General features: G+C 41.9%; 1 protein-coding gene across 2 annotated transcripts in view; it reads left to right on the top strand.

Moving 5' to 3' along the window:
• The first annotated feature begins 479 nt into the window (after positions 1-479).
• The window catches only part of mtpn (myotrophin), a 36,291-nt gene continuing 22,087 nt past the window's right edge, over positions 480-14,683 (top strand). For both annotated transcript variants that reach the window (XM_078206657.1, XM_078206656.1), the window contains exons 1-2: positions 480-592; positions 10,129-10,212. In XM_078206657.1, coding sequence (XP_078062783.1) covers positions 482-592; positions 10,129-10,212 — 195 coding nt within the window. In that variant the 5' untranslated portion in view covers positions 480-481. The remainder of the gene's footprint in view (positions 593-10,128; positions 10,213-14,683) is intronic.

Below are 14,683 nucleotides of genomic sequence, written 5' to 3'. Positions count from 1 at the left end.
AGAATGTATTGAGGTAAAGCTTGGGCTGGGGCATTATAAATTGTTTTTATGATACAAGAGACTATTATTTAGGTTACAGCTATTGTGGATGACTTCTTGAGCAGAAGCTATTCTGTCAATGGTGAGAAGTTTCTCAGCAGTATTTATTACTGCAGGGATCTTCCAGCTCTCCAGAAGGACATTTTAATTCCAACAACCATTATTTTATTGTTTATTTTGAAGATATACCTTTGATTTTGCAGATGTTGTTCTATAATGTGCAGCATTTACTCTCTCTTGTAACTTAGTCTAAAGCTTTTTAATGCGCATTGAGCCATTTAAGTCAATTTGATTTCACTGATCAACTGAAATGTAATACAGTTTACTGGGGGTTTTTTTACATGTTGTTGTGGTTATGTTTTTGAATGGCATTTGTGAATTCTGAGCATTTAGCTTCTGCTCATATTGATGCCACTTTATTTGCATTTTCTTCCTTCAGGGTATGGATGTGACCAAGGTAGAAGTAGCTGGTCGGAAGGCCATTCACTTTGCAGCAGATTGTGGTCAGCATGATGTTCTGGAGTTCCTGATTCACATGGGAGCAGAGATTAATGTAAGTAAGATATATTTAAAACAGACACCGTGCCAGACATTTATATCATTAAATGTTTTACATATATGTGCATTTTTGCATGATTGGGAATTTCCTTGATTTCTTCACATCCCTCACCACACATTCCTGACTACTTTCTCCACCCAGACTTTTGAAAAGAACACTGGATATTGTTCAATAAAACGGCCACGTAGTCCACAATAATGTTAATAACAGCATGGTTTCATTCTCAAAATGCATGTTTAAAAAGTTATTTGGACTAACTGAACAAGTTGCCAGGCCCAGCTTGTATGCAACCTCAAGCACAGAAATTTGGATAGAAGTTGACGGAGGTTGCAACCAGAATTTTCCAAAGATGTTTATGATCAGGAATTAAGGCCGGCTGTGAGTCTGCCCACCAGTAGCACATACATGATCAGAAATTTAGGTGTGTGTTGTCCACAATTGTCCACATTTGGTTCGATAGCCAGAAAATTGTGGCAAACACCTCTGAATTTCTCACCCGGATGCCTGCCTAAATGGTAGATTAGAAAATGTGCTTTGTGCTGCCGAAGAGGCTGGAAGGTGCCAAGAATTACGCTTGTAGATGCATCAGAGAATTATAGACCAGCTAATTTTGTGTTTCCTTACTCAAAAGGGTTGTGATCTTTGAAATTCAGTACCCAGTAAGCTGTGAATACTTAGTGTGTTTAAGACGGAGATCAAATAGATCTTTTGGCTACTATGGGAATTGAAGAATGTGTGCATGACCCGGTAGGTGGAATTGAGGTAGATGATCAGCCATGCGCTTGTTGAATGATGGAACAGGTTCAAAGGGCCAAATGCCCTATTCCAGCACCTATTTCTTGTGTTCTGATTAGAGTAGGCAGCTCCAACATCAGAGCTATGATAGATGAGATGTGCTGACTGACTGCTTCCTTTGCTATAAGGTCTATGATTTTGTATAGGAGGCTATGTTAGGCCAAAATAGTACATTGGCTTGCTAAAGCAGGTTTCATTCAACACACAGCACAGCCAGCTTCAAATCAAACTGATGAGTCATGATTTCTACGGTGTGGAGTGTCACCTTTATTTGCATTGAATGTAAGAGACACACAATGGGATAGTGCCAGCACGAGCCTCATTGTAATATATAATTTTAAGCATTTCGTTCCAAGCCTATCTAAGGGGTGACATGATGAATATACTGTTTTGACATTATGATGCTGAATTATTTCAAATTAGAAAGAAGGCTTTCCGGGTTGACATCAGGATATGCCTCTTTACACAATGGGTAACGGAAAATCTGGAACTCTTTCCCCAAAAAGTTTTGGAGATTAGTCGATTTAAAAAAAAAAAATCAAAACTAAAGATGATGAATATTAGTTAGGCAAGAGTATTAGGTGATTTGGAACTAAAGGATATAAGTTGAGTTAAAATAGATTAGCCATGAATTTGTATATAAGTAGAGGTCTGAGGGGCTGAATGGCCACCTCTTCCTGTGTTAAGAATTAATACTTTTTTTAAAAAAACAGTTAATTGATCTTTTGTAAATTAATTGTGTCTTGTAGTTTGTAGAATGTATTATAAAGCATTAGCACCTGATGAGGCAGTTTTCACAGCTAAAATTGCTGAGATGAAAAGGTCTTGGAAACATCACTGCACTGGGTTACTAGCTGATTTTCACACCTAGATAAAAAGATTTTAACATGCTTGCTTTTAGCAAGGCAGTACATTTAAATGCATAGAGCTAGACCAATGCAAATCATTTAAATGTTTCTTTCATTAACACGGGCAAAAGTAAAAATGGTATTTGCATATGTCAATTTTCTGTTATTCTAATCTATTATTTATTTAAGTGAAATTGATTGTAATAGCAGTCCCTTGTGCCTGCCTCATTCCTCTACTCCTTCCTTTGCCTTTCTTTTAAAATAGCTATTATTCAGGTTTGGTGAACGAGTTGTTTTAGAATGAGGGATAGTCATATGGACATCATTCTTCTATTCATCATTCGAACACCCAGTGAGCAATCCACCCTAAACAATCTATGAAAGATCTACCAGAATTCCCTAAATTCTAGAACAGCCCCCGTGGATTCAAAAGTGGAAAATTAACATTGCTGTTCAAGAAAGGTGTTGAGAGAAAATCAAGCTATATAGGCAATTTATCTTGACATCAGCAATAGGGTAACGAGTAGAATCTATTATTAAGGAGGTGGTAGCAGGGCCTTCGAATATCACAATATGATTAGGGAGGGTCAACACTGTTTTATGAAGATGAAATTTTGTTTGACAAATCTTAATTTTTTTTCTGAATGTGTGATTAGTAGGGTAGATGAGGAAGAACTGGTGGATGTAGATTATTTGCTTTTTCGAATTTTGATAAGGTAGAACATGAGATTGCACGTGTAGGATTCATGGAGTTAGGGGACTGGATTGAAGATTGGTTAACGGACAGAAAACAGTAGGAATAAATGTCATTTTCAGGTTGCAAATTGTAACTAATGGGTGCTTCACTGGAGGATTGTGAAACAAAATAAAATGCCAAGCCACAAAAGAAATGGAAGGTCAGATAACCAAACGTGATGGGTTTTAAGGAGTGTCTAGGAAATTCTAGAGCTTGCGATCTAGGCAACTGAAGGCACATCCACTGACAGTGATGTGACTAAAATCAGTGATCAAGTGGCCAGAATCATATGAGCCCAGATACCTTGCGTTATGGGGCTAATGGAGGTCACGGTTGGGAGGGGCATGGCCATGAAGGGGTGAGAATTGTGAAATCAAGATTTTGCTTGACAGGGAGCCAATGTAGGTCAGCAAGCACAGGGTTGACATGGAAATCGGACTTGGTGCAAGTTAAGGAATAGGCTGCAGGCTTTTGGATGACCTCCCATTCCACCCATGGCAATAATGAGACCAGCCAGGAGTGCATTGGATAGTCAAATCCTTTGGGGATCTGTGCACTTGCACGCAAGGATCTCTCATTTCATCTATCCCTCTCAGTATATTCCCATTTATTGTGTATTTCCTTTTATTGTTTGACCTCTCTAAATGCATTACCTCACACGTATCAGAGTTGAACTCCATCTACCACTTTCCTACCCACTCCTCCAACCCATCTATATCATTTTGGAACTTACAACTATCCACTGGAAGGCCAATTCTTGTGTCATCTGCAAACTTACCAATTATGACCCACCCCCACCCCCTCCCCACATTCCAGTCCAAATTGTTAATATATAAAACAAACAGCAGGAGTCTCCACACCGAGCCCTGTTTGAAATAGCTTTCCATTCGTAAGGGCAGTCACCATCCATTACCATTTATTTCCTGTTACTGAGCCAACTTTGGATCTAATTTGCCACATTACCCTTTATCCCATTGGATTTTTCTTTATTGACCAGTCTACATGTGGAACCTTGTCAAATGCCTTGCCCTCATCGATCCTCCTTGTCACTTCCTCAAATATTTCAATCAAATTTGAAAGGCATGAACTTCCCTGAACAAAGCCATGTTGCCTACCTCCAGCAACTCGCCTGTATCTAGTGAAGATTGGAAAATAATCCTCACAGGATCTGCTATTTCTTCCCTGACGTCCTTCAACATTCTAGGGAACAATCCATCTGGCCCTGGTCACTTATCCACTCTGAAAGATTTCAACTTCTCTAACACTTCCTCTCTCGTTATGACTTTATCCAATATTTCACACTGCACCTCTTGGATTACTATATCCACATTTTTACTTTCCTTTGTGAATGCAGAAACAATAAGATCATTTAAAACTCTTCCCATGTCCTCTACATCACACAAATTCCCTTCTTCCTCTCTGATAGCTCCCACTTTTTCCTTAACTATCCTTTTTCCTTTTATATACTGGTAAAGTGTGTTTGGTTTTTCTTGATCTTGCTTACTATTATTTTTTTCATGCCCTCTTTGTCCTTTTTTTTTGCTTGATCCCTGTATTTTGTATACTTCTCTAGGCCGTTTGCAATATTGAGTTTTTTGTGACTATAATAAGCTTTCTTTTTCTGTTTAATCTTTTTCTAGGCCACAATGAGAATCTAGATTTAGCAGTATCATATTTTTGGAGGGGCATGTCTGCTTTGTACCCTAAGGATCTCAATTATTAGTGTTTCCCACTAGTTTACCACTGATTTATCCTTTAGCAGTCTTGTCCAGTCCACCTCAACCAAATCACTTAGATTTGGAAAATTTGCCTTCCCCTGGTTTAAAACTTTTACAGTAAGAAGTCTCTCAACACCAGGTTAACGTCCAACAGGTTTATTTGGCAGCACAAGACTCTTTAAGACTCGCATTCCAACCATTATCTTGTAAATTGAGTTTGTTTCTATATGTGCTCTGTTTGTGAACACAACTCCCACTCACCTAATAAGGGACAGCGCTCCGAAAGCTTGTGCTGCCAAATAAACCTATTGGACTTTAACCTGGTGTTGTGAGACTTCTTGCTGTGTTTAGCCCAGTCCAACACCGGCATCTCCACATTAAAACTTTTACTCCTGATTTATCTCTACCCTTTTCCATAATAATACTAAATCTAACCGAATTGTGGTCACTATCCCCGATATGGTCATTCCACTGTCACTTCACCCATTTGCCCATCTTCATTTCCCAAGACTAAATCCAGAACTGCATTGTCACATATAGTTTATAAATAATTTCTGGATACAGTACATGAATTTTTCACCCTCAATGCCCCTTAAATTGTTTGAAACCCAGTTGATATTGGGTTAATTAAAACCTCCTACTATTATTGTCTCCTTATTCCTGCAGGCAGAAATTTGTCTACATCTATGTTTGGGAGTTTGTAGTATACTCCTAGTAGTGTGACTGCCTCTTTTTTATTCCTAAACTCAACCCATAAAGCCTCATTTGTTAAGCCATCTAGTATATCATCCCTTCTCACAACTGTAATTGATTCTTTAACCAATAATGCTACTCCCCACCCCCATTTTTTGTCACCCACTCTAGCCTGCCTGAAAACTCTATAACCAGGGATATTGAGCAGCTAATTTTGCTCCTCCTTTATCCAGGTTTCCATTATAGCTTTGACATCGTGCTGCCATGTGCCCTATCTTTGCCCTTAGTTCATCTGCCTTGTCAGTAATATTCCTTGCATTGAAGTATAAACAACTGAACCCTGTCAATTTCCTTTGCGGGATGCTTTTTAAACCATTGTTTCTTTTGTCTTTCCGAATCACTGACTACATCACTAATTAATGTTCTACCTCCCGTTTCCTGACGAATCTGACCCATCTATGTCTACCCTTTGGTTCCCATCCCCCTGCTATAGTTTAAAACCTCCCTAAATGGAACTACCAAAAGCCTCCACGAAGATATTGGTCCCAGATGTGCCCTGTCTGGTTTGTACAGGTCCCACCTTCCCTAGAACCGGTTCCAATGCCTCAAGAATCTAAACCCCTCCCTGGAACACCATTTCTCCAGCCATGCATTTCATCTGATCTATCCTCTTATTACTGCTTTTGCTAGCGTGGGGCACTAGGAGTAATCCTGAGGTTATTAGATTTGAGGTCCTGCATTTTAATTTATCTCCTAATTTCCTATATTCAGCTTTCAGGACCTCATCACTTTATTTATCTATGTCGTTGATACCACTGGCTGTTTACCCTCCCTCTCCAGAGTGTCCTGCAGCAACTCCATGATATCCCTGACCCTGGCACTGGGGAGGCAGCTTACCATCCTGGATTCATGTCTGAGGCCACAGAGGTGCCTGCAGTGCACCTTGTAGATGGAACACACAGCTGCCACTGTGCGTCGGTGGTGGAGGGAGTGAATGTTTGCAGAAGGGGTGCCAATCAAGCAGGATGGTGTTGCGCTCCTTTGAGTGTTGTTGGAGCTGCACTCATCCAGGCAGGTGGAGAGTACTAACCCCCCCCCCCTCCCCCAACCTCACCCCAACCCGGATGTTGGTGTTTTGATAGTGGAGGATTCAGCAATGATGATGCCATTGGACGTCAAGGGTGATGGTTAGATTCAATCTTGTTGGAGATGGTCATGGCCTGACACTTGTGCAGTGTAAATGTTACTTGTCACTTGTCAGTCCAAGCCTGAATATTGTTCAGGTCATCCTGAATTTGGACATGGGACTGCTTTTGTATCTGAGGATTGCGAATAGTGCTGAACCTTATGTAGTCGTAGTGAAAATCCCCACTCTGACCTTCTGATGGAGGGAAGGTCACTAATGAAGCAGCAGAAAATGGGCCTTGGGTGCTACCCTTAGAAATTTCTGCAGTGGCACTCTGAAATTGAGCTAATTGACTCCAACCACCACAACCATCCTCCTTTATGCCGCGTGTAACTCCAACAAGCAGAGGGTTTTCCCCCTGACTCTCATCGACTTCAGTTTTGCTAGGGTTCCTTGATGCCACACTCAGTCAAATGCTGCCTTGATGTTAAGCGCATTGACTCTCACCTCACCTCTGGAATTCACCTCTTTTGTCCATGTTTGAATCATGGGCAGATTGATCTGCGACAGGTAGATTGATGAGGACATGATTAAATAGCTTCTGCATCTTGGTTCTCTCGCCACCTGCCACAGACTCAATCTAGCAGCTGTGTTTTACGACTCAGCCAGCTCAGTCAATAGTAGTGCTACTGGAAACAAAGCAACCGTCCAGAGTACATTCTGTGCCCTTGCTGCCCTCAGTGCTTCTTCCATGTTCAACATGGAAGAGAACTGACCCAGCACCTAGGATGCATGATAAGTGGTAATCCATAAAACCATTAGATATAGGAGCAGAACTAGGCCATACGGCCCATCGAGTCTGCTTCACCATTCAGTCATGGCTGATAAGTTTCTCAACCCCATTTTCCTGCCTTTTCCCAGTAATCTTTGATCCCCTTACCATTCGGCAAGGTGGCACAGTCATTAGCACTGTTGCCTCAGTGCTAGGGACCCAGTTCGAGTCGGACTTGGGTGCGGAGTCTGCCCGCTTTCCCCATGTATGCGTGAGTTTCCTACGGGTGTTCCAGTTTCTTCCCATAGTCCAAAAGACATGCTGGTTAGGTGCATTGGCCATGCTAAATTCTCCATCCGTGTACCCAAACAGGTGCCGGAGTGTGGCAACTAGGGGTTTTTCACAGTAACTTCATTGCAGTGTTTATGTAAGCTTATTTGTGACACTAATAAATAAACTTAAACTTAAGACAATCTAGAATCTATCTATCTCTGTCTTAAATATACTCAGTGACCTGGCCTCCACGGCCTTCTGTGGCAATGAATTGCTTAGATTCACCACCCTCTGGCTGAAGAAATTCCTCCTCGGGATCAGCAGGAGGATTCCTTCCCCATGTTTGACCTGATGTCAAGACTTCATGGGATCTGGAATCAATGTTGAGGACTCCCTGGGCAATTCCCTCCAGACTATATACCACTGTGTTGCCACTTCTGGGTGGGTCTGTTCTGCTGGTGGGACAGTGGTGATGTCTGAACATTCATACTCACGGAATCATACCTTGCATACAAAAAAAAAGAACATTACAGCACAGGAACAGGTGCTTCGGCCCTCCAAGCCTGCACCAACCATGCTGCCCGACTGAACTAAAACCCCCTACTCTTCCGGGGACCATATCCCTCTATTCCCATCCTATCCATGTATTTGTCAATACATCCCGTAAAAGTCACTATCATATCTGCTTCCACTACCTCCCCCGGCAGCGAGTTCCAAGTACCCACCACTTTCTGTATTAAAAAAAACTTGCCTTGTACATCTCCTTTAAACCTTGCCCTCGTACCTTAAACCTATGCCCCCTAGTAGTTGACTCTTCCACCCTGGGAAAAAGCTTCTGACTATCCACTCAATCCATGCCCCTCATAATCTTGTAGACTTCTATCAGGTCGCCCCTCGACCTCCTTCATTCCAATGAGAACAAACCAAATTTCTCCAACCTCTCCTCATAGCTAATGCACCATCCTTCTGGTGGTGTGGCGACCAAGATTGAACACTATATTCCAAGTGTGGCATAACTAAGGTTCTATAAAACATGACTGGCCAATTTTTAAACTCAATACCCCGGCTGATGAAGGCAAGCATGCCGCCTTGACTACCTTCTCCACCTGCGTTGCCACTTTGTGATCTGTGTATCTGTACACCCAGATCCCTCTGTCTATCAATACCCTTAAGGGTTCTGCCATTTACTGTATGTTTCCTGTCTGTATTAGACGTTCCAAAATGCATTACCTCACATACGTTGTCAGGCTGTTTGTTGCTTTACTAGTCTGTCGAGCAGTTTTCCCAATATTAGCACAAGCCTCCAGATGTTCATAAAGATAATTTTGTAGGGTCAACAAAGCTGGGTTTGCCATTGTTGTTTCTGGTGTGTAAACCGATGCCAGGTGGCCCATCCAGTTTCATTCCTTTTGACTTTGTGGTAGTTTGATACAACTGAATGGCTTGCTAGGCCATTTCAGAAGGCATTTTAGGAGTCAACCACATTGCTGTAAGTCTACAATCACATTTCGACCAGACCAGGCAAGGATGGCAGATTTCCTTCCTTAAAGGAAATCAATGAACCAGATGTAGTTTTTTAACGACAATTGACATCGTGATCATTATTAGACTAGCTTTTAATTCCAGATTTATGAATTGAATTTAAATTTGAACCCATGTTCCCAGAGCATTAGCCTGGGCCAATGGATTACAAGTCCAGTGACATTATCACTGTGCCACTGCCTCCCCAAATCATCAATTTTCTCTTCCCAACGCCTACCAAATGTTTTTTTAAAAACAATATTATTCATTTGCGCATCCATTTAAATGTTGCACATATTGTCAATTAGCTTTTTGGGATCCCCCTTAATTTTTTTGATCTTCTAATTGAAGTTGGAAATCATGGGCTAGAGTACATTCTAGCTTGTAATTACGAACAGTGACACAATCTGAAGTTACTTCACTGCTAATAGAGGCAAGAACAGGAGTATGCAATTCCACCCCTCAACATAAGTGAGTTGCAGCAAATGCTAGTGGTCTGAAACCAAACAGGAAATGCTGCAAATACTCAGCAATTAGGCAGCATCTGGAGAGAGAGAAAAACAGAGTTAACTTCTCAAGTCGATGACCTAATTTCAATGAAAGATTGTTGACTTAAACTGATAGCTTTCTGCCCCCAGCATTTCCTCTCTTTATTCGCCCCTTGAGTCTACCAGTTAATTAGATTATAGGTGATCTGGACCTCATCTCCATTTACTTGCTGCCTCTCCGCATCCTTTCCTGTTAAGAATCCATTGATCTAAGTCTTGAAAATTTCAGTTGATCTAACATGTACAGTCATTTGATGGGAGTAGGTTCCCAATTTCTGTTCAGTGTGTGAACAGTGTCCTGATTTAATTCTGAAACTTAGGTATACATTTTACAGTGAAAAGTTCCTGATGGACACCAATTCAAGAACAAATCATTTCAAGAGCTGTATAAAAGATTTCCTTCAATTTATGCAGTCTTATAAAGTTTTGCTTGCATTGGTAGCACTAATAAGTTATCAACTTTTTAACAATGTTTTATCCCTCCTGTTTCTGATCCACAGGCTCCAGATAAATATGGTTACACAGCACTTCTGTCAGCAATCTACGAGGGACATGTAGACTGTGTGAAATTGCTGGTATCCAAGGTAGGTATAATATGTTGACCACTTTGGGTGGGCGAAGAGCTAAAGAATGGTCTGGTACATTGATTACATCACTGATCCCCTGATAAGTCAGCAGGTGTACAAAGAACAATACAGCACAGGAACAGGCCCTTCGGCCCGCCAAGCCTGCGCCACTCATGTGCCCAACTCGACCATTCGTTTGTATCCCTCTATTCCCAGTCTGTTCGTGTGGCTATCTAGATAAGTCTTAAATGATCCCAGCGTGTCTGCCTCAATCACCTTGCTTGGCAGTGCATTCCAGGCCCCCATCACCCTCTGTGTAAAATATGTCCCCCTGACATCTGTGTTGAGCCTTGCCCCCCTCACCTTGAACCTGTGACCCTTTGTGTTCGTCACCTCCGACCCGGGAAAAAGCTTCCCACTGTTCACCCTATCTGTGCCCTTCATAATTTTATACGCCTCTATTAGGTCGCCCCTCATCCTCCGTCTTTCCAGGGAGAACATCCCCAGTTTACCCAATCTCTCCTCCTAGCTAAGACCCTCCATACCAGGCAACATCCTGGTAAACCTTTTCTGTGCTCTCTCCAAAGCCTCCACGTCCTTCTGGTAGTGTGGTGACCAGAACTGGACGCAGTATTCCAAATGTGGCCGAACCAACGTTCAATACAGCCGCAACATCATATGCCAACTTTTATATTCTATGCCCCGTCCAATAAAGGCAAGCATGCCATATGCCTTCACCACCCTCTCTACCTGTGCTGCCACCTTTAAGGATCTGTGGACTTGTACACCCAGGTCCCTCTGTGTCTATACTCCTGATGGTTCTGCCATTTATTGTATAGCTCCCCCTTACATTAGATCTACCGAAATGCATCACTTCGCATTTATCTGGATTAAATTCCATCTGCCATTTCTCCGCCCAATGTTCCAGCCTATCTATATCCTGCTGTATTCTCTGACAATGTTCATCACAATCCGCAACTCCAGCAATCTTCGTGTCATCCGCAAACTTACTGATCACACCAGCTACATCTTCCTCCAAATATATCACAAACAGCAGAGGTCCCAGTACAGAGCCCTGCGGAACTCCACTAGTCACAGACCTCCAACCGGAAAAAGACCCCTCCACTGCTACCCTCTGTCTTCTATGGCTAAGCCAGTTCTCCACCCATCTAGCTAGCTCACCTTTTATCCTGTGTGATTTAACCTTTTGCACCAGCCTGCCATGAGGGACCTTGTCAAACGCTTTACTAAAATCCATATAGAAGACATCCATGGCCCTTCCCTCGTCAATCGTTTTTGTCACCTCCTCAAAAAACTCAAGCAAATTTGAGAGGCATGACCTCCCTCGTACAAAACCATGCTGTCTATCGCTAATGAGATTATTCAGTTCTAAATGCGCATATATCCTATCTCTAAGAATCTTCTCCAACAATTTCCCTACCACGGACGTCAAGCTCACCAGCCTATAATTACCCGGGTTATCCTTGCTACCCTTAAATAACGGGACCACATTTGCTATCCTCCAATCCTCTGGGACCTCACCTGTGTCCAGCGAAGAGACAAAGATTTCTGTTAGAGGCCCAGCAATTTCATCTCTTGTCTCCCTGAGGAGTCTAGGATAGATGCCATCCGGCCCTGGGGATTTGTCTGTCTTAATGTTTCCTAAAAAACCTAACACTTCTTCCCTTGTAATTGAGATTTTTTCTAACGGATCAACACATCTGAGACACTACCAGTCAACATGTCCCTCTCCTTTGTGAAAACTGATGCAAAGTATTCATTTAGGATCTCACCTACTTCCTTTGGTTCTAAGCATAATTCCCCTCCTTTGTCCCCGAGAGGTACAATTCTTTCTCTAAAAACCCTCTTGTTCCTAACATACGTATAAAATGCCTTAGGATTCTCCTTAATCCTGTCTGCCAAGGGCATTTCGTGACCCCTTTTTGCCCTTCTCACTTCCTGTTTGAGTTCTTTTCTACTTTCTCTGTATTCCTCCAGTGCTCCATCTGTTTTTAGCTGCCTGGACCTCATGTATGCCTCTTTTTTTTCTTTTTGATTGGACCCACAATTTCACTGGTTATCCACAGCTCTCTAATCCTACCTTTCCTATCCTTCCTCTTTACAGGCCTGTCCTGCAGTCCTATCAACTGTTCCTTAAAAAACTCCCACATGCCAGATGTGGATTTACCCTCAAACAGCCTCGCCCAATCAACAGCCACCAAATCCTGCCTAATCCGGCTGTAGTTAGCCTTCCCCCAATTCAGCACCTTACCCATAGGACAACACTCATCTTTTTCCATTACTATCCTAAAGTTTACAGAATTGTGGTCACTATTTGCCACATGTTCCCCCACTGAAACTTTGATGACCTGACCGGGCTCATTCCCTAGTACTAGGTCCAGTATAGCCCCCTCTCTAGTTGGACTGTCAACATATTGTTCCAAAGAACCTGCGTGTACGCATTTTATAAATTCTTCTCCGTCCAGGGGTAGTCAGTACGTATGTAAATTAGAGTCTAATCTTTTTGCCGGTGATAAGACTAGGCAAGCTTTTCAATTATAGCAGCCATTGAGTTTTAGCTATGTGCTTTGGAGCTTACTTTAGATGTCTGGTGCATTATTTCAAGTATATCTCTAGGTAATGTTGAAGACTGAGTTCTCACTGCAATCATCCACTACTCTAACTCCTTGAAATACATCTAATACATGTTTGTCGTCCACTATTAACAAAGGAGTGAAAGTTGGTGACTTCAATGGTGAATGCCTGAAGCTGTTTCACATGTTTGGATGTTTTCTCCTGTTAGGTCATGGGAGAAAATAGATTAGTGATTTGTGTTTTTTTTTGTAGTGGTACCTGGTATCACAAAAGTGCAACTCTTAAGCTCCCTTATGTTGCTATGCCAGTGCAAAATTATCTGTAGCAGGTATTTGGTCATAAATTCACAAACTTCTTAATGGATGTAATGACACCATTACTTATGATTGCAATGGATCCTGTTATTGAGAGCACACCAAACAGCTTTAAGTGAAATGCCAATGTCTTGAAATTATTCACCAAACCTTCTCATACCATCCTTTTCATATTTTAAAAAAAACTACCGAAAGAAGATAGTGTACTGGATTGTTTTTACATAGCACACAAATTAAGATAGGTGCTCAGCAGAAAAAAAGCGCTCCAGATTCTAGTCACATGGTGAAGTCCTGGGACACTTTCTATACAGGCACTGAAACTGCATGTCCTTTTGGATAGAAACACTACACACACTTTGGTTGAATCGCTAAAAGTGAAGTATGTAATAGAAAGTCTCATTTCATCCGAGGACTTCTGGGATTTTCAGAAGATTAAATATAAAATCCACAACTTGGTTTTCACAGCCCCTTGTGAAACTTTACTTCAATCCTGCTCATCATTCATCAGCTGAAAATAGCTGCAGCATGTCACATTAGTGATGAGCTTGAGGTCTGAGTATAGGACAGTAGTGGTCAACCTGTGGCCACATGCGGCCCATCTGGGTACTGAGTGCTACCCATAGACAATTTTTGACCATTGCCATCGCGCAGAGTTACCACATTCCGCAATGTTTTTGTGCCAGTTTGACTGAAGTGATGTGCATATAAAACATGAGCAAGTGACGTGAGGTGCATGCTGATTGCACACAGCATTAACTGTGAGAGCCGTGTTCTGCATCCAAAGGGTAAATATTTCTTTTGTTTTAACCATTTGACGTTAATAGTTCCATTAATATATAAATGATTAAGCATTTTCTAGAACTCATTATGAAATATTTGGCATGTATTTAACCTTGTCATGGCTAGTGAACAAGCCTGCTTTAACTTTTCAGGCCCACTGAGATGCAGAAGGGCCACTCATGCAGCCCACTCACTAGCCTCAGTTGCCCATCACTGGGGTAGGAACATGAAATAAGTGCCATAAAGTCATCTTAGCTGACAATCCGCGGGCTTAGTTGTGCAGATTTGTCAGAGGCACGGATAAGCAACAGTGAGTGGGTTATTAATGAATAAGTAACGCATGATAGTACTGTTAACAATGATTTTGATCACTTTGCTGATGAACAGCAGGCAGATGGGATGGTAATTTGCCTGATTGGATTTGTCCTTTTTCTTTTGGACAAGGCATGCTTTGGGTGATTTTCCATTTTGTTGGTGGATGCCAGTATTGTAGTTGTGAAAAAGCTTGGCTTGCAGCTCAACTCACTCTGAAGGACAAGCCTTCAGTACAGTGTTGTTGCCAAAGCCTCTAACTTGCTGTATCCAATGTGCTCAGTCATTTTTTTGGAAGCAGGTGAAATGAATAGAACTGGCTGAAGATGAGCTTGTGAGATAGTAGGGACTTGAGTAGAAGGCTGAAATGGACCATCCACTTAGAACAAAGAGAACAAAGAAAATTACAGCACATGAACAGGCCCTCCGAGCCTGCACCGACCATGCTGCCCGACTGAACTAAAACCCCCTACCCTTCCGGGGACCAT

Source organism: Mustelus asterias, unplaced genomic scaffold (assembly GCF_964213995.1).
Source record: "Mustelus asterias unplaced genomic scaffold, sMusAst1.hap1.1 HAP1_SCAFFOLD_1697, whole genome shotgun sequence".
NCBI lineage: Eukaryota > Metazoa > Chordata > Chondrichthyes > Carcharhiniformes > Triakidae > Mustelus > Mustelus asterias.
Note: the sequence above shows the minus strand (reverse complement) of the source record. Positions and strands in the feature narration are given on the sequence as shown.